The sequence below is a fragment of the Mastacembelus armatus genome, chromosome 22 (assembly GCF_900324485.2).
Source record: "Mastacembelus armatus chromosome 22, fMasArm1.2, whole genome shotgun sequence".
Taxonomy (NCBI): Eukaryota; Metazoa; Chordata; class Actinopteri; order Synbranchiformes; family Mastacembelidae; genus Mastacembelus; species Mastacembelus armatus.
In genome coordinates, this window is record NC_046654.1 from 4360084 (window position 1) to 4385541 (window position 25458).

The window sequence follows — 25458 nt, forward strand, 5'->3', positions numbered from 1 at the left end:
TGAAATGTAAATGCGTTAAAACAGTACTTCAATAATAATAATAATTAAGTAATAATTAAATGTGTTACAAATGAAATTAAACCCGAGTAGTTAACTCAGTCCACGTCCTTCTTCTCTGACGTCACTTCCTGTATTTAAAAATGGCGGACACGAACAGAGAAGTGGCTAAACGAAGTGTGTTTTGGTGAATTTCGTCTTCATTATCTGGATTTACAGCAGCATGAAACGACTCCAGGGGCAGAGATAGAAACCACAGGCCCTAAAAGTAAACACGCTTGTTTTTTATCTCGTTATTCACAGTCCATCTTTTAAATCCGCAGTGTTTTCATTGTGTACCAGTGTTATTACATTAACAAGAACTACACAAAGGCATCGGTTACACAACAGTAACCTCTTCTGCATTCATAATAATAATAATGATCTTTGGCTACTAACGTTATTGTACACACTGTCCATAACCTGCAGTGTTAATGTAGAAAGCGTGATTTGTCTGTGATGTTCCCCTTTAACACCGACATTAAACACTAACCAGACTAAATAATCATATTTGGTTTCTAAGAGTTTCAGCCCATCAGCTGAGTGATGTAATTTGCAGCCATGATCAGTGGCTTTTTGCTGTTAAAGAAACTCACTAATAAATGTACAGTCCTGTTGTATTTAAGTGGTAATGAATATATTGAAGGTGGATTATTTTGTAATTAACACTCCATTTGTTCTGTGTAGAGTGTAACCATGACCAGCCGGAGAAAGAGGGCCCCTCCTGTGAGGGTCGATGAAGAAGCCAAGAAGAGGCTGAACTGGAACATGTTGGAGGATCGCAAGAACGAGGTGATCCAGGAGGATGGTGACGAAACACCAACCTGTTCCCTCCTTCCCATCGACCCCACCCCCAACAACTCTTTTCTCTCAACCTCGGAGGACGGCACAGAGACCTGTGACCAGTCAGTGCCGTTCACCGAGGAGGTCCCTGGTACATCTTCAGAGGGCACTGCTGCCTCAGCCTGTCTGGCGCTCACTCTGGTGCCAGCTTCGAAGCTGGGCCACATCTGGAGGGCGCTCATTGGGGAGTTCAGTGTCCGGCCGGCTTGGCTCCCACCTGAACATGAACAGAAGGAGTTCACGCTCCACAGGATCAGCGACCAGCTCTGCCTCAGTTACAGCAGCTGTGATGAGAGCTCAGGGCTACAGGGGCAGTCTGGGGAGGACAGCTGCACAGCAGAGTGCAGCCTCAGTCGAATCCTGCTGGAGGACCTGGACTGGCTGCAGAAGAGGAGGGTGGTGCAGCTCTGCCACCAAGCAAAAGAGGAGTCAATCAAGGTATGAATGCAAAACACGTCCCAATTCCAATACATTATAAACTGCTTTGTAATTTTTCCTTCAGCTCAACATTTTATTACTTTTCTTGTTGCTATTGTCTTTATCATACAACATGTTTTATTCTGAGTCACAGGGATTATCTCTTCACTTGTTTTTCTTTGTTTTAGTTACCATCTCTAGTACATCTCTCTACACCAAAAAGTTTACAGTTGTGGGACAACAAAGATGAACTGAATTATTAATCGGTATCAAGCCTTGGGCCTCCCTCAAAAACCTTTAGAAGGAGTAAATACCTGCTCACTTGTTGCCCAGGCTGAGATGGCGGTGAAAGTTTTCTGGTTCACAGTGTAAAGAAATGGCACTTCAGCTGTTGTTTGTCTGTGCTGGCAGGTGGGGATTTACTTGCTGGAAAGTGGACTCAGTAAACCCGAGTTTCTCAGCGAGGGAAACGCTCGGCTGAAGAAAGCAAATCAACTAATGCAGAAGTTTATGGAGTATTTCTATGATTTCATCATCCCAGGTATGTGTCTGGACCTATGTCTATTGCATACTGTGACCCATGATCTGTAATACAATGCCACCCTCACCATTAAATCTAATGTGAAATAATGTGGAGGTTAAATCAAGTAAAAAGCTGCTAAACCATTAATAACAACGATATATAATGTGGTTTTTGTTTTCCCTGCTTGATTCACCTGCAGAAGTTGTGGAGAATGAGGAAGAGGAGTGTGACACTGACCTGGAGAGGCAGAATGTTGAGGAGCTCTATGATTATGTCAGGCATCTGCACCAGAGAGAGAGCAAAGACGTGAACTATGACGTCCAGCACGAGGCTCTGATCCCTGTGCTCAGACCCTATCAGAGTCAGGCTGTCAACTGGATGCTGAGGAGAGAAAAATACAGGAACACCTCACCTAAAGGTAGACGCTGTGCTCATCTTCTCTCACCTGTGCTTTGGGACTGGGGGGAAATTTTGGAATTTGATCAGTTAATCAATGCTTGAGATGGGAAACTTAGGGATAATGAGACAACAGTGACTTTCTGCCCTTAAGCCCATTCAGGCTACATACAATCAGTTTCCAGAGATGTTTGTGATATTTAGCCTACATTCATGAATATAAGAGGGTGAACAAAATACTAGAAACACCTACAGTTAAATCAAATGACTATCAAGTTGAACCAGCACCTCTTTAAAACAGTCAGCAAATAACACAACCATCATGAAGGAGGTTACTGAAGAACTGCTGTATTAAATTCCATTCATTTTAGCAAAGAGCACCTGATACACTGGTACATGGACACAAAATGATTCAGTGTTTATGATTCCTTTGTAGAACAATCATTGCATTTCCTCTGGCAGGAGTTGGTTACGTTGTGTGGCAAGAAGCTGTTTTACAACCCTTTTACAGGCTGGTAAGAACTTGAATCATCTCACAATAATTAGTCAGTTTGCCCAAATCACACACACACAAACACACACAAACACAAATCTTCTGTCTATACACCCACTACGGGTACATTTAATTTTTGGTGTTCGCATATTACCTTCATTTTTCAGCTTAATCCGAGAATTTCCACTGGCTGGAATCGAGTGGCCTGGTGGGATCCTGGCCGATGAGATGGGGCTCGGAAAGACAGTGGAGGTTCTGGCTCTGATCCTGTTTCACACACGCCAGGACCTGGAGCAGGAGGCACTCACACTGCCTGTGGTGAGGATACAGTTAAAAACACAGACTTTGTTCAAAATATAGAATTTAACCTTCACCCTTCCAAAGCACTGTGTGTACAGGGCTTCAGATAAAATAGGTCATGTAAAATGGTATGTGTTATTTCTTTACAGGGGAAATCTGTGAATTACTTTGTTCCTCCACCTCCACTGGAACAAGAGAAGGTTTTCCGTTGCAAACCTGAAGCTCAGCCTAAAATGAAAGTATCCTACCCAAGTATGTCTCTCCCAGCGCTCTCAGGATCTGCAGCTTTTGACAGCATTGCAGTTTGATGTAGATTTTTCACAACATGTTTATTCTTCTGCAGCTGTGCGTGTCATGCTTCTCACTGCCATAAAGGAGATGAGATCTGGCAAAGGAGCCTCAGTCAACGCTATCTTCACTTATATCCGTGCCACTTACGGTTATGACCTCTTAAAGAACCGCAACCACATCAGGAAAACACTGGCCAAGCTGATAGATGAAGGCATGGTTGATCGGGTCAAAGGTCGTGGCTTAGCTGGATCATTCAAGCTGGGAAAGAAGTACAAAGAAACAAAGAAAACATTAGCAGGAGCGTCCAAGTCTGTAAGAAGAAAGGCTGCTAATATGAATCTTTATACTATCAGTGTCCCTTTGCTGTGACATCTAACTGTTGTCTGTGTCCTTATTTTAAGACTTTGAAAAACACAGAGAGCACACCCAGGAGAACGTTTCAGAGACGAGCCAAAGAGAAAGCAGAAGCAGCTCTTCAAAACTCTCTTACAGAAGATGAAAGAGATCCGAGCTCTCCTACACCTGTCTGTCCTGTACCTGAGGAAACTCTAACAAAGAAGGAATGGGATCAAACTCTGACAGAGAAAGCAGATGAGTCAGATGACATGTTGGATTCGTCCACAACATCCTTACAGCTGTCTCAGGATAAAAGCGAACAAGGCACGCCGAGAATGGATGATCCACCTGAAGACCAGGGAGGAGCTCCTCTGCTTGATTCACAGGAGGAAGCAGAAACCCCAACCAGAGCGTCTGTGGTTCCTTTCAACACTCCAGACTACCGATTTGAATGCATCTGTGGTGAACTGGGCATTATTGACTACAAAGCTCGTGTCCAGTGTATGAACTGCCAGTTGTGGCAGCATGCTGACTGTGTTAACTACAAGGAGGAAAGCCTGGAAACTACACCTTTCTACTGCCCTCACTGCCTGGTGGCCATGAAACCCGTATCTACTGGTGCTACTCTCATCATCTCCCCTAGCTCCATCTGCCACCAGTGGGTGGAGGAGATAAACCGACACATCAGGTCCTCCTCGCTCCAAGTGCTGGTGAGAAACCAGACTAATCTACTACTTCCCTTCCTTGTCTCCCCTGCAGAGGAGGCCTCTGAGAACCACTTGAATTTTTTTCTTTATTACAGCATGCACACACGTCTTTGCATTTTAACTTGCATTACCTTGTACTTCCAAAGAGAACATTTTCACAAAGCTTAATTAATCCAGCTGCTTTCATCTCAGGTTTATCAGGGTGTGAAGAAACATGGATTCATCCAGCCACATATGCTCGCTGAGCAGGACGTAGTCATCACCACTTATGATGTGCTGCGGTCAGAGCTCAACTATGTTGACATTCCGCACAGCAACAGCAAGGATGGACGTCGCTTCCGCAACCAGAAGCGCTACATGGCTGTGCCCAGCCCTCTGGTGGCCGTGGAGTGGTGGCGCATCTGTTTGGATGAGGCTCAGATGGTTGAATGTCCCACTGCGAAGGTGAGTTGGATAGAACCCGGAAGTCAGAACCTGTGGTACACTAGAGGTACAGAAGGCCGCTTGGATTGGTTTTGTGTTTTCAACCTTGTTTCTTTATTAGAATACTGTATGATGACCCTGATTCAAATGTTGGAAATGGTCATTATTTAATCAAAATTTATATTGGAGATGTGAAACTGTGTGTTTTATTTCAATTTGTTTATTGAAGATTAATGCTACGTTTTGTTTATACCGTCAGGCAGCAGAAATGGCTTTACGTCTTGCATCTGTCAACCGCTGGTGTGTCAGTGGCACTCCTGTCCAGAGAGGCTTAGAAGGTAAGAAAAACATCCCTAGTAACTAGAGGATCTGTGATTTGACTCTTTAGGATCTACATAGATGCAAAGAAATCATTAAAACCTTAGTGGAAAATGCATGTTTTAAGACAAAAAGCTGATCTTCATACAGACCTGTACGGCCTTGTACTTTTCTTGGGAGTTGATCCATACTGGGTGAAACACTGGTGGGACCAGCTGCTTTATCGCCCCTATCGCCGTGGAAACACAGAGCCTCTGTACAATGTAATTGCTCAGTTATTATGGCGATCGGCTAAAAAAGACGTCATTGATCAGGTAAGATTATAAAAGCTCTTAATTTCTCTATAACTATATTTAAATCAAAAGTAAATCAGTACATCAAAAAGATGTGGTGATGCTGTTTTTAGTAATAAACTAACAATTAGTGGGGGAGCCACAGAAAATTGGGGAACGCGTTTGATGGTCCTTTTTTCTCTCCCTTTTTCCAGATCCAGATTCCCCCTCAGACAGAGGAGGTGCACTGGCTGCATTTCTCCCCTGTGGAGGGTCACTTCTACCACCGTCAGCATGAGGTCTGCTCCCAGGACGCTCTAGTCAAACTCAGGAAGATCTCGGACTGGAGCCTAAAACTTGGCACCCTCGACCGCCGCACCGTCAATACTATACTGTGCCCTCTACTGAGGCTGCGGCAGGCCTGCTGCCATCCACAGGCTGTGAGGGGGGAGTTCCTGCCTCTGCAGAAAAGGTAGATGACACTTGGGGTTTTGTTTTCAAGGTGGAGAGGCCTTTTTTGCAGACAGCTGCCTGGGTTGATTAACAATCTTGCCAGACTAAATATAGCATCACACCATTAGTAACAGTGTTTATTCAAAGTGGGCCTATTCTATGTAATTTGCTTTGGAGGATTTGTTAAGTGGGTTTATCTGCTCCCTCCTCAGCACCATGACAATGGAAGAGCTCCTGAAGTCCCTGCAGAAGAAATGTCGAGTGGAGTGTGAAGAAGCTCATAGACAATTGGTGTGTGCTCTAAATGGCCTGGCTGGAATCCACATCATCAGAGGTATAAAACTCCACTTCTGTTCTGTTCTGTGCTCTCTGTGCTCCCAGTTTCCCATGGAAACCAGTTCAAGGAAAACCCACGTCATGAGCTCATCTTTGTCTCCCAACACTTTTTGTACGGAGATGTTTTGTTGTTGCAGCTCTCAGCAAAGCAAACTGTATAACGAGTCTCATAGCACTGGGCTGGTTTGTATAGCACATCTCATTAACTCTGCATGTGGCAGCTATATTGTCACTATCGATGACAGTTTTCTTTGCCACTTGCAGGTGAATATGTAGAGGCGGCAGAGATGTATAGAGAAGTGCTTCGTTCATCTGAGGAGCACAAAGACAGACTGAAAACAGATTCACTACAGGTATATGTCCTCATCCACTCAGGTCATGCCTTGCAAAATGAAAAAAGTATCATTACATTTGTTTTTTATCCACTGTGGTAAAACAGAGGCTTCATGCTACACACAACCTAATGGAACTGCTGAGTGCAAAGCATCCTGGGATACCTCCTACGCTGAGAGATGACAGATTAAGTGAGGAGGTAATTGAACCCATTGAAGAGTTGGCAGTCATTACACAGAGTAAAGCCTGTGTGATCGTCACAGCTCTGCCATGCTTATTCTGGGAGAAATGTTTCTTGTGCCTTCGATCAGTCTCCTCTGTGTCTCCTAAGGCTGAGCAGCTGCAGCAGCACTACATGACCAAATACGACTCAGAGGTGGCAGACGCTCACCAGGCTCTGCAGCCGGTGTTACAGAACATCAAAGAGCTAAAACGCAAAGTGAGAAACATCTTTGTATCTGCATTCATGCACACTGTGCTACAGAAAATAAATAATAAGATAATCTACAAGATTACACAATAATTTAAACACACTGAAGTCAAATTGGTTTGTCTTTGCAGTACAATTGCAATTAAGACAACAACAAGAATTTCTGTATATATCAAACTTATCTAGCTCAAATTGAAAATTAATTAATTAATGGATATTACCAAAATAGATGACCTGAAACAAACTCACCGAGGTTAACTTTCTTCCTCAGGTTAAGCTGAACTCCCCCTGGTGGCTGGATGTTATCCAGAGGGCGATCCGCTGCTCCACCGATGACGACCTGGTGTCCCGCATCAAGAATGAGCTGACGTCCAGCTACAAACAACAAGCGCACAAGCTGTCCATGGCCGACAAGTAAACTCTTTATTTCATAAGATCACAGTTAAGAATTGTCCTGACACAAATGTGCTAAAAGCAAACGTGTGTCCTGCAGATTCCGTGACGTCTATGGTTTGCAGTTCCTGCTCACTACACAAATGCAAGATCTGATGAAGTCCCAAAAGACCGTACAAGATGCAGTGAAGCACCTTGAAGGCCCTGCTTCAAAAGAAGTGATTGATGAGGCCACCATCTGTCACCTGAGGCCTGTGCGACTGCCCCTTAATAAGTAAGACTTTCACTTTAAAACCATGTGTTTTTATCATGGCTATTAAATATAAAATTGGCTTCATAAATTACAGTTATTTTCTTTTATATCTAATGTTTCTCTTATTATATTTTAGCTGCGTTTTTTGCAAAGCAGATGAACTTTTTACCGATTACGAGTCCAAGCTGTTTTCTCACACGTAAGTACGGCAGTTCTTAAAATCAGAGTGTGTGAAAACATAAAGCAGATTAATCAGAAAATAATCTCTGACAGGGTGAAGGGTCAGACAGCCATCTTTGAAGAGATGATTGAGGATGAAGAGGGACTGATGGACGACCGTCTCCCCACCACCAGCCGAGGTCTGTGGGCAGCCAGTGAGACTGAGCGCACTCTGAAAGCCATCTTGTCCTTTGCAAAAGCTAAGCGCATGGACCCAGAGCTGGTGGATGAGGGCAACACCTTCATGGAGCTGTTTGAGACCTGGAAGAAGGAGTACAAGGTTTGTCTACATACTATTGGTGCACATACGCTTCAGTCTTTGTTCAACATCCTGTTTTCACCTTTGGTTACTGCCTCAGTCTGTTTGATGGAAACACCCAGGCCTCTTTGAAATTTGCACAGATAATTGTGATTGTGGGGATTTTTGGTTCCTAAACAGTCTGCGCTAAAACTTAAGGCTGCAAAGTGAGAGTTGACAAATCAATCCTGTGCTGTGATCACTCTGTAGACATTAAACATTATAATTAGTGCCCCCTTTAAATAGGAGTTAAACAGATTGACGTCACTGTCGCGTCTTGTCAGGTGCTGCACGAGTACTGGATGGTGCTGCGGAATCACGTGTCAGCCATCGATGAGCTTGGTATGGCCACCGAGAGGCTACGTGTGCGTCTGCCTGATGAGCCGAAGCCCAAACTGCTGCACATCATTGAGCCGCATGAGGTAAAGACAGTGATACCTTGTACAGACGTTCTCTGTCTGTGTAAGGTATAAAACAGTCAAAGGAATTCATAAAGTCCAGCGTCACAAATCTCAATTTTTTTCCATTCAAAGAACAATCTTGATTTGCACACACCAAGGTTGCAGCACAGTTATGCTGATGCTGAGTGAACAGACTGTTCCTCCAGACTAAACTCTTTGGAATTGTTTCACAGTGAACTGCAGTGGCCATTATGTTGTGAAAGGGTTCAATAAACACTTAATCTTAATGGTTTTTTTAATTTTAAAACTTACATTAACATTATCTAATTTAAATAATCTGTCAGGAGCCCAGTGGAAGTAGGAGTTTTAGTGTAACCTCTGACTGAGTCCTGGAATGTATTGTTTTGTGGTCCTGAAGGGATTTTAAGGATGTACTATTCTACCTTGACTATTTATTGTTGTTTCCCTGCCCTCTGCCCTTCATACCAGGTGGAGCAGAACAGAGTCAAGCTTCTGAACGACCAGGCAGTCGCCAAGTCTCAGCTCCAAAAGAAACTTGGTCAGTTTCTGTATCTCACAAATCTGGAGAAGGTAAATTTCCTCTTTCATACTAGCTACAAAGTACATAAAGTTAGCTGTGGCTCATTCGGAGATGTTATCTCAAACTGTGTGATATGATCTCACTCCAAACAACATAAATTCTTTATTCCAGTCCCAGGACAAGTCTACTGGAGGGCTGAACCCAGAGCCATGTCCCATCTGTGCCCGGCCACTGGGACAAGAGGTGAGCATGGTTTAGCTCTAAGGAGTGTCTTTGCTAACATGTTTTATTTGTGTCAGAGTTTCTTTGGTGACTGTATAATGCAACATCCCTCCTCATAATTGACTTGACAATCATTAAACATTGGCTGCCTTTTATGTTTAATAATAAAACCTGCTCCTTTGAAATCATCTGGACAGAATGTGCATTCCAGTTCATGAAAAAAAAACAAAACACCTCACCTCATGTGAACTCTCAGCAACACTACTGAGGGACTATAATTACATCTGATCTGACTCATTCCCCGTTGATGTAATATTGTACATACTGTCAGACGTGGAGAAACATCCTAATGCACTCAGAAGTCAGCAGTGGGAAGATGTTTTCATTTTCAGTTTGTGGGTCTATTTAATTTTCTGCTGCATGTCTTTCTTCTCTGTCTTTTCCAGTGGGCAGTGCTGACCTGTGGCCACTGCTTCTGTAATGAGTGCATTGCTATCATTGTGGAGCAGTACAGTGTCGGCTCAAGGCGTCGTGCCATCAAGTGTGCCATCTGCAGGCAGACCACTTCCCACACGGAGATCTCCTACGTGTTCACCACCCAGTCGTCCTGTCAGGACCAGGACATCCCAGTCAAGGTCAGTCAGCAACACCATCCTCATGTGATACTGACCCACATCTGGATTTTGCTTTTTTTTTCCCCCCTAACTTTGAACTCTTGTGCTCCTGTGTCTGTCAGGGAAGCCACTCCACCAAAGTGGAAGCAGTGGTGAGAACGCTGAAGAAGATCCAAGTGACGGACCCTGGGGCCAAGTGTCTCGTCTTCTCCACGGTAACTGTAGACCTTCCCTGCTCTGTAAGATTCATTTTAGTGACATCAAATTTGGATCTGACACATGTTGTCCCTTTCTTTGTCCCACACAGTGGCAGAGCGTCCTCGACATCATTGCTAAGGCTTTGTTTGACAACAACATGGAGTTCTCACAAATCAATGGGATTCACAAATTCCAGGTTTGAAATGACAGAGAAGAAACCACTGAACAGGGTTTAATGTGGGACCCTAATGGCTGCTGTCTTAGATTTAGTGTTGATGTAGAACCAAGATTAAAACCCATAAAACACTTAGGTCTGCTATACTGAAATGTATTGAAATACCCCTCAGCCTTCATTCTCATGACAAAAATGTTGACTCAGACATTATTTCTCTTCCCAGGAGAATCTGAGCTCCTTCAAATACGAAGAGAAGATCAACATTCTCCTCCTTCCACTTCACACAGGCTCCAACGGCCTGAACATCATTGAAGCGACTCATGTGTTGCTGGTTGAGCCAATCCTCAATCCAGCTCACGAGCTCCAGGCCATCGGCAGGGTGCACCGGATTGGCCAAACCAAGTAAGAGGCCGTGCGTTTGGTGTCAGTAGATAACAGTGTCATTAAAAGCTTATCATTTAAAATGTTCTATTTAACACATCTCCTGTTCTAAACTCCTGTTACTGTGTGTTACTGTCACTCTCACTCTCTCACTCTGTTGTACATACTGTGAAATTTCTGTCCTTCTTTCCCACCAGGCCGACATTTGTTCACAGATTCCTCATTAAATCCACTATAGAAGAGCGAATGCAGGCAATGCTGAAGACTGCGGAGAAAAGGTGAGCACACACAGAATGTAGTCAGGTCAAACTTGGATTCAAAACCTATTGATTCAAAGAGGAACTGGAGGTGACTGTTTACTCACAGACGTCTTCGTTAAATTCCAGCCACAGCAGCACGACCATGAAGCACTCGGAGGCTGCTGTACTGACAGTGGCCGACCTGGCAGATCTGTTTACTGAAGACGCTGAACCTCTGGAGTGAGTCTGAACACCAGCTACAGAACAACAGGCATAAAAGAGATTTCACTCTTCACATGGTGGTGACAGAAGCACTCGGATTTTGCACATTCCACTTTTTTAATAGATGCGTCTTGAAGTTATCAAATGCATTTCCAAAATAATATTTTAGCAAATCACTGACAGACCACAACATGTTTCTAAAACGTATTTAAAGTCAAATTTGAAAACTCTCAGATATTTATGTATTTTGGTGCTTTGTCACAGTAACTTATTGATTCAGTAACTTCAGTATGTGTTTCACATTACATTTGACTAGGCTGTACAGTACTGTTGTGTTCAACTAATATAACTATGTGCGTTTATATACAACGTCCCTGCATGGTGAGGCAGAGGAAAATGGAGGAATTCAAATGCTGAAATCACATCAGGAATAAAATGACAGGAAATAAAATTCTGTTGATGGAAGGGTGTCAGCCCGTTAAGACTGTTTCTTTTGTCCTGTGTTTTCAATGTGGTTCGTTTTCTGTGTAGCAGAAATGGAAGCAGGAAGGAAGCCACTGATCTTTACCCACCTCCTTAACTCACTTCTTTACAATAAGAGGAACAGTGAGAGATTATAGCAGATTCCTTTGCTTCCAGATAAGCTTCTGTTAAAACAATGCCAGACAATACAGCCAACACTTAAGCCCGTCTGATTTGCAAGACAAAAAGCAGAAGATTCAGTGTCTTGGAAACTAAGCTTGCAAACTAAACTCATAAAAGTCTGAAAATGTGAAGAAGTTTTCTGCCTCACTGCAGCAATTATCTCATTGTTTTCTTATATTGCCACTTACAAATTGTCTGGAGAGTTTTATGAATATATGGCTGTTTTATTCCATTTTCCATGTTTTAAAGCTGAAAAAAAATCTTTCCTTTCTTGTGTTTGACTGCTTAAGTATTTTATGGCCTGTTCCACCACACACACTAACACATCCTCACCATCGTCACTCAATTGCCCTTCAGCCATAATGAGTTTCTTTTCGCCTCGCTGACCGGGGTTCCTGCACTAGTAAAGATTTTAAAACATTGTAAGAAACAAAGACTGCCAGCTCTGCACTGTTGTTTCTCTGTGCATGGTTACCAGACCTCTTGTTGCTCCCTGCAGTAAGAAACTGTATAAGGTGTTTACTAAGAGGACATCACCGCAGTAGCAGTAGTATACGTGTTACCTTGGACTCTCTTCAGTTCCCCTATTCATGTGCGGAATCTCATTGTTGGTGGGAACATCATTCAAACTGGTGTTTTAAGGCCAGAGGGAGGCTCCCGGTTCATTAGACCTGTGCTTCAAGAGCTGGAATAAGAGTCGGGTACCTCAACTTGTGGTGACAGCGAGCTCTGGTGAATAGTCCCGCAGAATATTCACAGAGTTGCAGGGAAAGGGCCAAAAGGCAGTGGAGTGGCTGAGCTATGAGACACCAGAGGGAACGGGCTTGGAAGATGGAATCTGCCAGTTTGGTTTTTGCCTGGTTACTGTTCAATGGGAGGATGGTCACCTCAGCAGTCTATCCAGAGTCTGAGGAGGAGGGTGAAGTCACAACTCAAATCACACCTCCAGGTATGAAATGTTATGGGTCAAACTAAGTTTTTTTTCTCATTTAGCCTTTTTCATATTGGATTATGATGGGCTTCCCTGGCTGCACAGACTGAGGACAGTTCTTATGAACAAATGAGCTTTTGTAGTGATCTTACTTAGTTTTCTCCTTTAAACATTTAGTAATGGTGGAAGATGCATTCAGCAATGATACTCTGTGAAGAGGCTTAGTTACAACTGAAGGTCCTGTACTTAAAATCTTAAATATGAATCCAAATATTTTAGCAACAAAGTCAACTTTAAGTGTGCAAAGTGAAAGTACTCATTATGAAGCAGAATGAGCCATCTTACTATATATTTTACTGTTGCATTTTAATGCTTGGATCTAATTTACTGGGTAGTTTGAGCTATAAAATCGTATGTTTTAATAAGACTTAAAAGTAACGGAAGCTGTCTGATGAAAAAGATTAGTTTGGAAGTATGAGGTAACAGAAAATGGAAATATGATGAACTAGAATGTGAAGTCTAAGAGAGATAATGCTACAGTATGTGTGAAGGATACACATTAAAAAATCTTCACCTTATCCAGAAGAAATATTTTTGTGTGAGGTTTAAACTGTTTTTATCATTTTTCCACTAGAGCTCAATGAAACTGTGATTTGTACCAACGACCATATGGAGGTTGTTATTCCCAGTGCTTTCTTCCTCAACAAAGTGCCTCCAGTTTATGTAGGTTAACACCAACAAAAATAAAAGCATTTCCCCTAAAACTAAAAAACATTTTTTCTGAAGTTTAGACTAGTTTCAGTGGGAATTTTAATATTGGAATTTTTGTTTCCTCTGTTCAGGTTTGGGATTTGCATTTAAATGATCCGGAGTGCCGTGGTGTTGAGGTCGGAGACAACTATCTTTTCAGCATAAAGAAAAACCTCTCCGACTGTGGAACCATGATGGTATGAAATTCAGTCTTTGATAAACATTGTCTTTATAGTCTATAATTATTTCTTAATCGGACCATGTCTGCAGGATTTAAGAGTCTAATTAAATGTTGCGTGTCAACTCAGACATTTAGAAAAACACTTCACAAAGACAGAAGACATGAGCTTAAACTACAATGAAGACTAACTACACTTGGTATCTCCATATTGACAATATAAAATCCCCATCACAATAAATTACCTATTTTACGATGTCTGCAGTAGTTGTGTGAACTCGCTGTCCAGTCAGGATTTTTTCATGTCCCAAAAAAGGAGCATCCACACTGAGTTTATTGCTCTTTACGTAACAGTGAGATAACTGGAATAACTCAAGACCAGAAACACCACTTTTTTCCTGCAGTCACATACATGTGGGCTGAGTCCGTCTCTGTAAAGAAAGCTACATAGAATTGGGACATAAAAATTATAATAAGATGGACAGAGAAAGGCACATACTCTGAACCCAGACAGAAAGGAGAGCAGCGAAAAGAAAGGGGGGAGTGGCGTCTGTGTCACCAAAGAACGGTGGTGTTGTTCGTTTTCCCTATAACAGCCCAGGAGCTTATTCAGAGCAGCTAGGGGACCCTGGTGGCCTGGTGGCCCTAAGTGATCAGGATTTACATGGAAATGATGATTATTTGTTGAAGTTCACTGAATGGGAATCCATGAATCACTGGCCAGCAAGCCCCTTGATCATTTTAATTCACGAATTCAAACCTTGCTGAGATTTAATCCCCACTTCAGCGCACGAGTGTCCTTGAATTGCTTGCTTGGAATGCATGAAGGTTTTTCTAGTAAAGCAAGCAAAAGGTTAACACAACCTCCAGAGAGTGGAACTCTGTCTGTACTCCACCTCAGGCATTTTCTAAGGCTTTTGCTGAGTAAAGTAAACCTGCTCTGGATCAGAGGCCTGTTGCTAAAGCAGAAGAATGCCATAGCTGCCCCTCCTGCTTTCACCTTGAACTTAGAACTTTTAAACTCCACTGTGAGGGAAGAAATGACTGATTTGTTGGGTTTAAAGGTCATTTTCACTGAAACCTGATAGCGACTTTGCTCTTCCTTGTTTTAGTGATATTTTTGCATTTGTGAGACACTGACACTGTTTGTATTAACAAGTGGTAAGTGCAAGTGCCAGTGGGGTTCTGTTGCTTGCTGAGAGAGCTGTCAGTGGTGCTGGGGGCTCTCTGTTTACCAAGAGGTAGTAAAAGATGCCTCAAGTGTTAGAGTGTGGGGCAATTTATCTTGCTCAGTGACCACAGGAGCCATCCTCCCTTCCCACCCAGCAGGAGCCCAGATAAACCTTTTCTGTCGTCCCTATTTTATGGTTTCATCTGCGTCACTTTGCCCCAAAGGTTTACAGTGTGTGAAAAGATGATAGTTGTTGAAGTTATAGCTTGGAAGGTTAAATAAACTCTTCTCAGTTACTTCTCCCCCACCTGCTACTGTACAATGACTAACTGCTGGAAGATGCTGCTTTTAGTGTCTACAACCACAATGAAACGCTCACAATCAAATTTACCCTTTCAGTCTCATAAGGCCGTGCAATATGAAGACTATTCACATATTTATACACTCTGAATTCTGGGCCAGTGCTAGATGATACTAATGATTATCTTTGGTATATTGGGCTTTACTATATTGTGATAGACAATCTGTACTGTTCTCTGACATTTTATAAATCAGATGCTCAAACAAATAACACATAACTGGTCAGATTCATGGATGAGGACAATCATCTCTAGCAATTTACCAGGGTCCACCTACCAGTTAGTTTACTTTTCCTGAACCGAAAGTGTAAGAAAGACATATCTATATGATGTTAGATCCTAAATTAAGTGGGAAAGTGAAGCCACAATGTAGATGAATGTAGCTCAGGGTCAGTGGGTCGATGGAATTGTTGAGCTGCCTGAGGGTTTCAAAGACTAAATTAAATGTAAGCAGAGACACCGTCTTGATATGACATGTCATCAAGCCCATCATCCACTCATTCAGTGCCAAATATATAAATATATCATCCCAAAGAGCAGAATGAACCATTGTATATTATCCTGGGTATTGGACAGAGGTGACAAAAGCAAAAGAAAATCTGAAATGATCTAAATTGATTATTTTTCCACTGACCATTGTAAGCACCTCCTTTGTTCTCTCTTAGGTGTCAGATGATACACACATCATGTTCATTAACACCATACACAACAACGATTCAGATGTCATAACGAGAAACTATATTAACATAACATTTGTGTGCCGCTATCCTATCAACTACATGGTCCAACAACCCCATGGTGAAAACATGATTAGAGTGGATGTTAAGTAAGTACCTCTGTTTTTTTTTTTTAACTAAATGACTATCTCACAGTGAAATTATTTGTTGTTACCATGTACTAATCCTCTCTCTGCAGAACTATTACTCTGAATACAGAGGATGGGAACTTTTCTGTGTCGATGTTACTGTACAAAGACGATGCCTTTGAGGACAGATGGACCACTGTGCCATCACTGTCACTGGATGATGACATTTTTGTGAAAGTATTCATGGTAAATCATCTGGGATGATGAAGTCAGTTTACTATGTTTTGTACTACAGTGTATTAAAGACTTACTAAAGACTTAATACATATGCCTGAATATTGTGTGAGACCTAATTGCATGTTATTACACTACATAAATCTATTTTTGGATTAGGTTAAGCACATTACACAATGTTAAGCAATATGTTGTGTGGCAGGATGTTCCCAGTAATCCTGGAAATCTAACACTCAACCATATGGTCATGTGATTGCTGCTCCTCTTCTCTTCCATGTTGTTATAACCTCTTGGTACAGCTGCTGTTTACTTACTATGAATCAGCATTTGATGGCCCATTATGAAAAAGTGTTTGCCTTGTCTAACAGCTGACTTGTCTGTCCCTCACACCTGTCTGTGTCACAGGTACCGGCTCACCTGATGCTGCGCATGGAGAGATGCTGGGCAACACCAACCAGTGATCCATACAGCAATATCCAGTACACCTTCATCAGAGATAGGTCTGCCTCTGGCCTGTTCAAACAAAAGCAATGTTCATCGTGTAAATGAATGTGCAAAATAAAAAACTAATCTCATAATAAATAGATACATCAATGCTTAAAGCAGACAAGGGCTTTTCTTTTCCATTTGCCACCTTGCATTTAAAATATAGTAAGAATAAGCAGATACTGAAACTGGGCCATATGTTGAAACATGCTTATAGTTTGCACTGTGGTCGTGTTATTTCACCACTCTTGCAAATAGCCATAAGTCCTCTTACAGGATCGCTGTTGAAATCTGAAATAAGAGAATTAGTAAAGAGCTGGCCAGACAGCACCTCTCAGAGCCTGGTCATGTGACACCTGTCTGAGAGGCCACATGCGTTTCAGCTCAGCAGCTGTGCATGTCCTTGACAACCAGGCAGTATTTTGTACTGTTAGCAACAGCAGAGCAATGAAATGCTCAATGATTTCACAATGCCAAGGGGGAAAGGAAAATACTCTTAACAAATCTGTGTTGAATCACTTCAGATAATGTTAGCTTTGCAGTTCATCATGAGTTGAAGTCACTGCTTTGTTTTTAAAATACAGCATTTTATTCTAGATTGAAATCTTGTAGGCACCAGGCCTCCCTGACTGACTTGTCTCCCACCCTTTCTTAGCTGTCCGGTGTTGTCAAATGAACAGACCCTGAGTGTGCTGAAGAATGGCCAGGGTCCAGAGGCCATGTTCAGGATACAAATGTTCAAGTTTGTGGGCAGCTCGTATACTAACGTCTTCCTGCACTGCAATGTTCAGATCTGCCACAGTGCCCCGGGGCTGTGCCACCCTGTGAGTCAGCTCAATCAACACTCATTCCTCAAGCTGGTAGTCAGAGACCAGTTCAGACAAGTAGCCTGTTGTATGTGCTGCCTATGTCCTTAATATAGACCCATCAGCTTAGAGTTGCTTCTCAGCTACTGTATACATGAACTATCAGTTAAGCTGCCCTGATTTTAAACGTGCACTGCTTGACATTGAACCTTACAGCATTTGCATTTCATTCACTTAATCAGAACTGCTCTGGTGATGATGGATTAACAAGGATGCGGAGAGACATCCCTCTGTCCCACACAGTTTCTTATGGACCAATCAGGCGACTACTAAACGATAGTAGAAATCCTAATCTGAGTATGCTTTTACTTTTTATACAATCTCTGTTATTCAAATGGATCTTATATCTTTAGTTTTACATCTACAAAGCTTAGAGATTCCAGATACTGAAACCAATTCATATGCAAAGTGTGCTTGTACCTGTATCCTTTTCTCTGCAGATGCAGGTGGAGTACCCCCTGTGGAGACTTTTGTTCTTGGAGGGCTGCTGGTAACCTTGCTGCTGATCACAGGGGTGATTGGGAGGCTGTGGCTCCGATCCAGACGTTTCTACCCAGCCCGGGAGGCCCAGCTCACCCTGTCCAACATTCACCACATCTCAGAGGTGGCCTCATGAATGATGGGGTCAGGAGCTTTTCTAAGGAGACATACGGACAAACTAACACCTACACATGTACAAATACAGACATATATGATTTATGCTAATAAAGAAAATCTTGCATATATTTCTACTTATAAAATGAAGGTGTTGATCTGTATGAAATCAGTTTAATAAAGATCTCCCTAAAGAAATGTCCCTGTTTATCCAATAGTGAAAAATGCATTTATTCAGATACTTGATTTAAATAACTTGATATTTTATTTCATTCTCCTACTTTCTCTCGATTTTAAAAGGAATATGGTCCCTTTAATGCCGTTACATTTATTTGACAACTGTAGTTGTTGCTCAGACATGAATAAATAGTGCATTTGCTGAGGACTGTGAAGCAGCATTTTTATTAACCCCATGGGGTTAATAAAAATGACTGTACATGTAACACAGTGTGCATTATTTGTGTGTTTTCAGCAGTGATAGAGAGGAATATCACAGGCATTGTCTGTTGGTGGGATCAGTCTGATGTTAGTTTTGGTTTTTTATCAGGACAGATATATATGTATATACTATATATTTAGTTATTTGAATTGCCTGGGCAAGTCTTCAAGCTAAGGACAGTTTATCTGTATAGCACCTCCCAAAAGCAATGCAATTCTAAGCACTTTACAATAAGTGTACCAAATATTAAGAAACTGATTTTTAAATGTACATTTGACTGAGAAATAAAACATATGATAGCAACAAGCTAAATTCGCCTTGGCTTTAAAACACCAGAGTAAGATTGTTTTCCCCTTTACGTGATGACGTAACCGCGACGTCCCACTCCAGGATCAACACAAACGCCGACGAAGGACTCACTCACACTCGAATCACCAGCAACAGTCGGTTCAGATCGTGAGAACATTCGGAGACATTGAGTTTTGTGAGGTGATTATGCAAGTCTCCCTGCGCTGATGCTGTCCGGGCTGATAGAAGTGAAGAAATATTAATAAAACAAGTGGAAAGCCCCGTAATTCGGGTAAGCGGTTTCTAGAAGCTACCAGCTAACTGGGCTAACGACGAACGGTTGCTAATGCTCCCTGCTGGACTTGTTGGTGTTATTGTGTTCCGCTTAAAAGTTTAGTGACATATCAGATCATAATTTTATATTGCACAGCTATCACGAAACCGGCTTCGTATAGTCAGATAGGCACCGGCGATATTACTGGCTATAAGGCTGTCATTAGTCAGCGTTGTCATCACCGGCTGTTGCTGTTTTGTTTGTGTTTTTAGCTGTTTGCTAACACGCCAGCTATACTTGCGTAATTAACGTTAGCTGTCCCGTGTAGCATTGCGGTTCGGGGTTGCAGCTTTGTTGTGGGGCTTTGCGTTTATTGTGTGGTGCCCTTTTAGCAAGCATCCATTATCCTACAAATCCCTTAACACGAGCAACACTACCAAATAAGCCCGAGTCTGCAGATTAAAGGTATTTACCCCATGGGTGTGTTGTGGCCATTAGGCACAGAGTTTGAACAACAAGGTGAGATGTTTAAGGGTTTGGCTGAATGGGTATTTAACTCTGGCTTAAGGGCAGCTCATAGGGGTCACATTTGTCCCGGATGAAACCTTAGAAGGGTGTTGTGAAACGTTAGTAAAGGTTTAGTAAACATGCAGAGAGAGAGAGAAACATCTTCTAATGCTCAGACATGGTCGCATTAGTGCCTATGGGTTAATAAAACACCAGCATGTCCTGTTCAGGGTGCTTACCTAAAAACATTGTTGTTTTCATGGAGACTTGTGAACACATTTTCTTTTGTTTTCTCTGTTTCAGGGTTGGACACATCACACTCTCTCTGCCAAAACTATTTGTGTAAGGAGCAATACAGCTAAAATGGAGAATCTGCACCCCCACTGCCTTAAATGCATCAACAGAAGATGCATGATAAGAACAGAGCCGGGTGTGTCCTGTGACCTCATTGGCTGTCCTCTTGTCTGTGGGGCAGTTTTTCACTCATGCAAGCTGGAGGACCATCGCCTGCTGTGTCCATATGAACGAATGCCCTGCCTTAACAGTGGGTTTGGCTGCCCCTTCATAATTGCAAGGATCAAGATGGCACAACACCTTGAGACTTGTCCAGCAAGTATCGTATGTTGTACTATGGAGTGGAACCGCTGGCCTGTGAGCTATGCTGATCGCAAGTCCTATGAAAACTTGAGCAGAGACTTTGATGAGGTGGAACAGCTAGACATGGCCTTGGCTCTGCAGGATCAGAGGATGTTGTTGGAGTCCCTGAAGGTCACAACCACTGTGTCAAAAAATGGAGACAAGGATGTGGATGAAAGTGACAAGATGGCTACAGCATCAAGTTCACCAGAGACAGTGTTGTGTAATGGAACAATAGAAATGGAAGAAGAGCCCTATAATGAGTTGTATAAAGCCTCAGTGGAGACAAGTAGAAGTTTAGCAGCAGCCTTGGACATCCTCACCAGTTCCAAGGACATTGATGTAATTGTTGAAAATTTAAATGGGGAAAAGACTAATAAGAATGGGGCAATCCACAATGGAGAAAATGGAGATAGTCATAGTTTTTATGTTGTTGAGGGTGGGAAGAATGTAGACATGCAGGACAGTGACTCTGATTCAGATTCAGAGTGTGAGCTCGGAGCAGTGGGCGGGGTGGGTTGTGTAGTTCGAACAGACGGAGAAGAAAATGGCGTTAGCTGGGCAGAAGAAAATAATTTTGCTGAGGAGGACAGTATTGAGGAGCCAATAAATGATTCCAACCTTGTCTGGCCAGAGATGCCTCAGAATTACATGCCTGTTGTGGCACTGGAGCCTCCTGTGCTTCAACAAGAACCACTTGTACCTCCAATGCCATTCCTGCTCACCGATCACATGCAACATAATCTCTTTCAACACTTACCCACTGAACTCAGGTTTAGGTGTCTGGAGCGTAAACTCCAGAATGTGGAAGTCCTCAGAGGTATAAGTATGTTTACATTTAATGGACGTCGAGCTCTGTTATCAGACCCTTACTTGTTTCGAGCAAAGATGGAAGACAAGGCAGTAGACACATCTGACTTGGAGGTAGCAGATGATCCCATGGGCCTCCACGGCATTGATCTCATCACTGCAGCTTTGCTTTTTTGTCTCGGTGACTCTCCAGGGGGCAGGGGAATCTCAGACAGCAGGTTTGTCGATGGCTACCACATCGACTTTGGTACTCAGACGTTCTCCTTCCCTTCAGCTATTCTTGCAACCAATACCATGGTGGGTGATATTGCCTCAGCCTCAGCGTGTGATCACGCCAGCCCACAGCTTTCCAACCCCAGCCCCTTCCACACACTCAGGCTGGACCTGGTGCTCGAATGTGTTGCTCGATACCAAACCAAGCAGCGCTCCATGTTCACTTTTGTATGTGGGCAGTTGTTCCGGCGGGATGAGTTCTCATCTCATTTCAAGAACGTTCATGGGGATATTCATGCAGGACTCAATGGCTGGATGGAGCAACGATGCCCCTTGGCCTATTATGGCTGCACCTACTCCCAGAGGCGATTCTGCCCGTCTGTACAGGGTTTCCGAATCATCCATGACAGGCACCTCGGCTCCTTTGGAGTTCAGCCTGGTTTACCCTTAAAGAATGGGGAAAACCTCCCAAGAAACACCTGCCACTTTGGCTCGAAGTGTGATCAGCTCAGCAATCTTCCATTTGAGGTGTTGCAACATGTAGCAAGTTTCCTGGACAGCTTCAGCTTGTGCCAGCTGTCCAGAGTATCCCGCACCATGAGGGACGTGTGTGCCAGCCTGCTCCAGATGCGTGGCATGGTCGTCCTGCTGTGGGAGAAGAAACGGCGTGCCGACGGGTCGCTTTCATGGCAGATCACAGATAAGGTTAGTCTGTTAACTACTGTTTAAAAATAAAACACATTTCAGATTTGTGGAATAATAATCCAACTGTACACTGTGAGAGAAGTAACAGAATGATTCTCTGTCATTTATCAGGTGTGGCGCTTCAGCACAGCTTTCGGTACAGTGAATGAGTGGAAGTTTGCCAATATCGCCAGCATGGCCGACCACCTCAAGAAGTGCAAGTTTAATACAATTGCTCGTCGGGAGGAGGCCATTCCTCTGCCATGCATGTGTTTCACTAGAGAGCTCACAAAAGAGGGGAGGTGTTTACGTTCAGTTCTCAAACCAGTAGCATAAGAAATATCATCTTTTGGACATTTTTGAGGACATCAGACCTCAAACACACATTTCCCTCCAGTGTTTACAGACATTAGTTTTTTTTTTTTTTTCAGCTTCAAAAAGATAGAAAAACATTGGATGCTATGAAATGTTGGTTGTTTTATACTTCACAGTGGAAAAACTCTTCACTCCCATTAATTTGACAAAGCTAGCAGTGGGTTGATTTGTATTTTAGTGGAGGCCGACATGCTGCAATCACAGATTTGGGACTGTAAACAAGCAAAAATACACTGCTAGCCTACTGTCTTCCCCTCTGGTGGATTTATTGATACCTTTGTACCATTATACCAATATATACTCTGACATTATGTAAATAATCAGATGTTTTCAGGTGGATCTTTTTATTTTTATATCAAAAAGTCCGTACTGTGCTTGGAGGTTAGAGTGGAGCCTTAAATTATAACTTGTTTTTCTCGTCATTGGAGGTTGTTCTGAATATGTTGGTGAGATTTCTCTTCTGTATTTAACTGGAACATTTTGCTGGTATTTTGCTCGATTTTATATCTTCTCCTGATACCTAGAGTGACCATGTGTGTACTTCTTACAACTCAGATTTTATGGGTTTAATTCTACATTTTAAGACTGACCAAACATCTGCAGTAGCTGAGCACAATGTATGCCATTTTACAGGAGGATCGGACCGTATCAGTGTGGGTCTGTTCACCAGCATAAGCATCACCATCATCATGTTTGGTGTTTAAATGTAGTGTGTTTTGTAGTGTGGCACATGGCACTGAAGTTAAACCAGTAGCAAAGGTGGTCCATTGTCCTCTTTACTTCTCTCATGTCTGACTAATGGGCTGGCGTGTTAGTCAGGGTGGGAGATAATTAAACACTATTTACCAGGCAAATGGCAGTCGTCCTTTTTTTAGCAGTGGTTAGTCTGTGGTTTGTCTCTTCTACCAGCAACTTTGACCAGTAACCAGCAGTCGTTTGCAAATCATTCTCTCCAAAAATCTAAATGTAGCAGTAAAGTAACATCATGAATGTAATTAGTGGGAAGCTCGGTTTCCTTCCCTCGGTGTCAGACTTCATAAAACCCTGCAGGTCAGGTGTTTGGAAGTATAATGGGCACACACTTCCCTCCAGTTACAAGTATCACTGATTATGTTCACATTTATTATGTATCACGTTTGTACGTTTATCACACTACATGTCCACTGTGTTCAAATGTTATTGGTGTCTCTGGGTTGCAGCATGAAGTTTTGTCTCATTGTAGGTTGCTTGGAATGACAAAATGACTTGTCAGCTACTTGATTATTGTGGGGTCTTAGAACTGACTGGTGTACCACTCAGTATTATTATAACAGTGTGTGTGATGCAGTGCTGGACTAACAAAATTACATGTTTTTATGTTTGTCATCCGTCAGAGTTGATTATACCTGAGTAACTGAATCAGGCTGTCAGCTAAATGCTGTTTGTGCTTCACCAACGTGGAGTGTTCAGGCTTGTTAAACACCTTGATGGAATAATGAAATACTTTGCTTCCTTGTGTCAAAAATGGGTTTAAATGTTTTGCGATATGGAATGCAAAATTGATCGAAAATTTCCTAGAAAAGTAACTGATTACTATTAAGAGAAGTGATTAACTTTAATAAAAGTTTTTGTATTTTTTTGAAGTTTGATGCAAAGTCCAAGCCGTGTCAGAACTAAGCTGTCTTTCTATTTCAGTCCCAGTCCATGTTTGGTTTATTGTTTTGTTTTTTTTGTACTGGTACTTTTATTTGCAAAAGAAAAACTCTGCCTCTGTAATGTCTGGATTTGTATTTGAGTTCTTGATTTGCACATGAAGGCATGTACTGTAAAATTGAAATCCTGATGCTGAGGGCTTTTGCTCAAGTAGCAGGAGTTGTACTCCCTCTCATTTGTACTTTTGACTACTCAGGCACAGTGGATTAGCACATTCTCCTGTGAGCTGTTACAGTTTTTAAATCTTAAATCATCTTGAATTTCATCCAGATCTGATTGCATGTCTCATCCTCCAGGTTTTAACCTTTTTAATGGATGAAGTGGAACGGGGACCTGAGCATTGACCTAGTACTGTTGTGCTCTAAGGTTCATCTTTAAGACAGATGTTCAGTGGGTTCAGAAAGGATTGACTGTAGATGGAAGGTTTGTCTTTTCACTCATCAGTCTAGACTCAATATCTAATAATGACAAAGTAGAAATGTTTGCAAATAAGGGAAGAAAATCTGAAAATGCTCATTTACAAATGAGTTCAGGCCTGTAGTTTAGCACTTTATGGGAACTGTGACCATTGGACTCTAATCACACTAGAGATACATTATTAAAGAAAATAAACATCTGATCATAATCTGTAGGTGTAAATGTATCCAAACAGATTTTTATTTATTTGCAGTAAGTTTCTAAAAACGTGTTTTTGCTTTTGTTAAAGGTCGTGTGTAGATTCATGGGTGAAAAACATTAAATACTTTCTGAAGTCACTGTGTTTTGTCTGCAGTGTACTCCTATGGTTCTCAGCAATGCAGACAAGTCTTTGCAGGAACCTGGAGTGTATCAACATTTTCATCAGCGTTTCAGGATTTCACTCCTGCTGTGTTTTTCTTTTTGCCACAATATGCCAGCTTCATGTTTGACTTTGAATAAAGAGGCTTTTGGTTTTTAAAGGTGTCTTATTTATTTAGTACCTTATATTTCCATGATTCTCAGCAAACTACTTGACAACAAGGTTGACCTCTGTGTTAACTAAGAAATTCCAATCGTCCTGTACTCAGGTCAGGTGACAACAGATTGAGATAACTGTTGAAAGTTTTTTTTTTCATTTATTTTTTAAAGCATCTAAAAGTTTATTAAACTAAACAATAACTTAAATTCACCATATCTTCATTAGTCAATTGTTCAATATGACAAAAGAGATAAAACACCTGAGATAACATTGTCACAAAGTAAAATAGTTAAAAGAAGAGAGGCTGAGCAGACAATAAAGTTTTGGGACTTTTAAAGCCAGTGCCTGTTTATTCTTTCTCTGAAATGAGTTAAACTAATGGGCATTATGTGCCTTAGTCATGATAGGCAGAAGTGTTTCACTGCCTAAATTAAAAAAAGCAAAAATAATGGCAAAATGTTCCCAGCTCCTGCTGCTAGATGGCGCCAGGTTGCCACAGAAAGAAACATCTACATCAGAAA

The 25458-nt window shown here is 42.1% G+C and overlaps 3 protein-coding genes across 4 annotated transcripts; all 3 read left to right on the forward strand.

Annotated features, from left to right (window-relative positions):
- The first annotated feature begins 127 nt into the window (after window positions 1–127).
- Window positions 128–11517, forward strand: shprh (SNF2 histone linker PHD RING helicase). Of its 2 annotated transcripts, none has more exons than XM_026305497.1 (30): window positions 128–265; window positions 724–1317; window positions 1708–1837; window positions 2019–2237; window positions 2652–2730; window positions 2876–3026; window positions 3158–3260; window positions 3352–3611; window positions 3701–4345; window positions 4535–4786; window positions 5025–5103; window positions 5234–5397; window positions 5571–5827; window positions 6021–6142; window positions 6409–6497; window positions 6584–6676; window positions 6809–6916; window positions 7179–7321; window positions 7401–7574; window positions 7690–7752; window positions 7827–8052; window positions 8355–8492; window positions 8961–9062; window positions 9184–9255; window positions 9681–9869; window positions 9971–10063; window positions 10156–10242; window positions 10445–10623; window positions 10800–10880; window positions 10989–11517. In XM_026305497.1, exons 2-30 carry the CDS (start codon window positions 733–735, stop codon window positions 11083–11085), a joined length of 4980 nt encoding a protein of 1659 aa, XP_026161282.1. In that variant the 5' UTR covers window positions 128–265; window positions 724–732; the 3' UTR covers window positions 11086–11517. The 2 variants fall into 2 exon arrangements, with proteins under 2 accessions (XP_026161282.1, XP_026161290.1); XM_026305505.1 differs by having other exon boundaries at window positions 2022–2237.
- Window positions 11518–16055: 4538 nt separating this feature from the next.
- LOC113126044 (uromodulin) lies at window positions 16056–18137 on the forward strand. Its single transcript, XM_026299801.2, has 5 exons — window positions 16056–16148; window positions 16542–16636; window positions 17278–17446; window positions 17671–17785; window positions 17929–18137. The coding sequence occupies exons 1-5, from the start codon at window positions 16056–16058 to the stop codon at window positions 18102–18104; spliced, it is 648 nt and encodes a 215-aa protein (XP_026155586.2). The 3' UTR covers window positions 18105–18137.
- Window positions 18138–18918: 781 nt separating this feature from the next.
- Window positions 18919–24910, forward strand: fbxo30a (F-box protein 30a). Its single transcript, XM_026299778.2, has 3 exons — window positions 18919–19101; window positions 19894–21954; window positions 22066–24910. The coding sequence occupies exons 2-3, from the start codon at window positions 19954–19956 to the stop codon at window positions 22267–22269; spliced, it is 2205 nt and encodes a 734-aa protein (XP_026155563.1). The 5' UTR covers window positions 18919–19101; window positions 19894–19953; the 3' UTR covers window positions 22270–24910.
- Window positions 24911–25458: the final 548 nt, after the last annotated feature.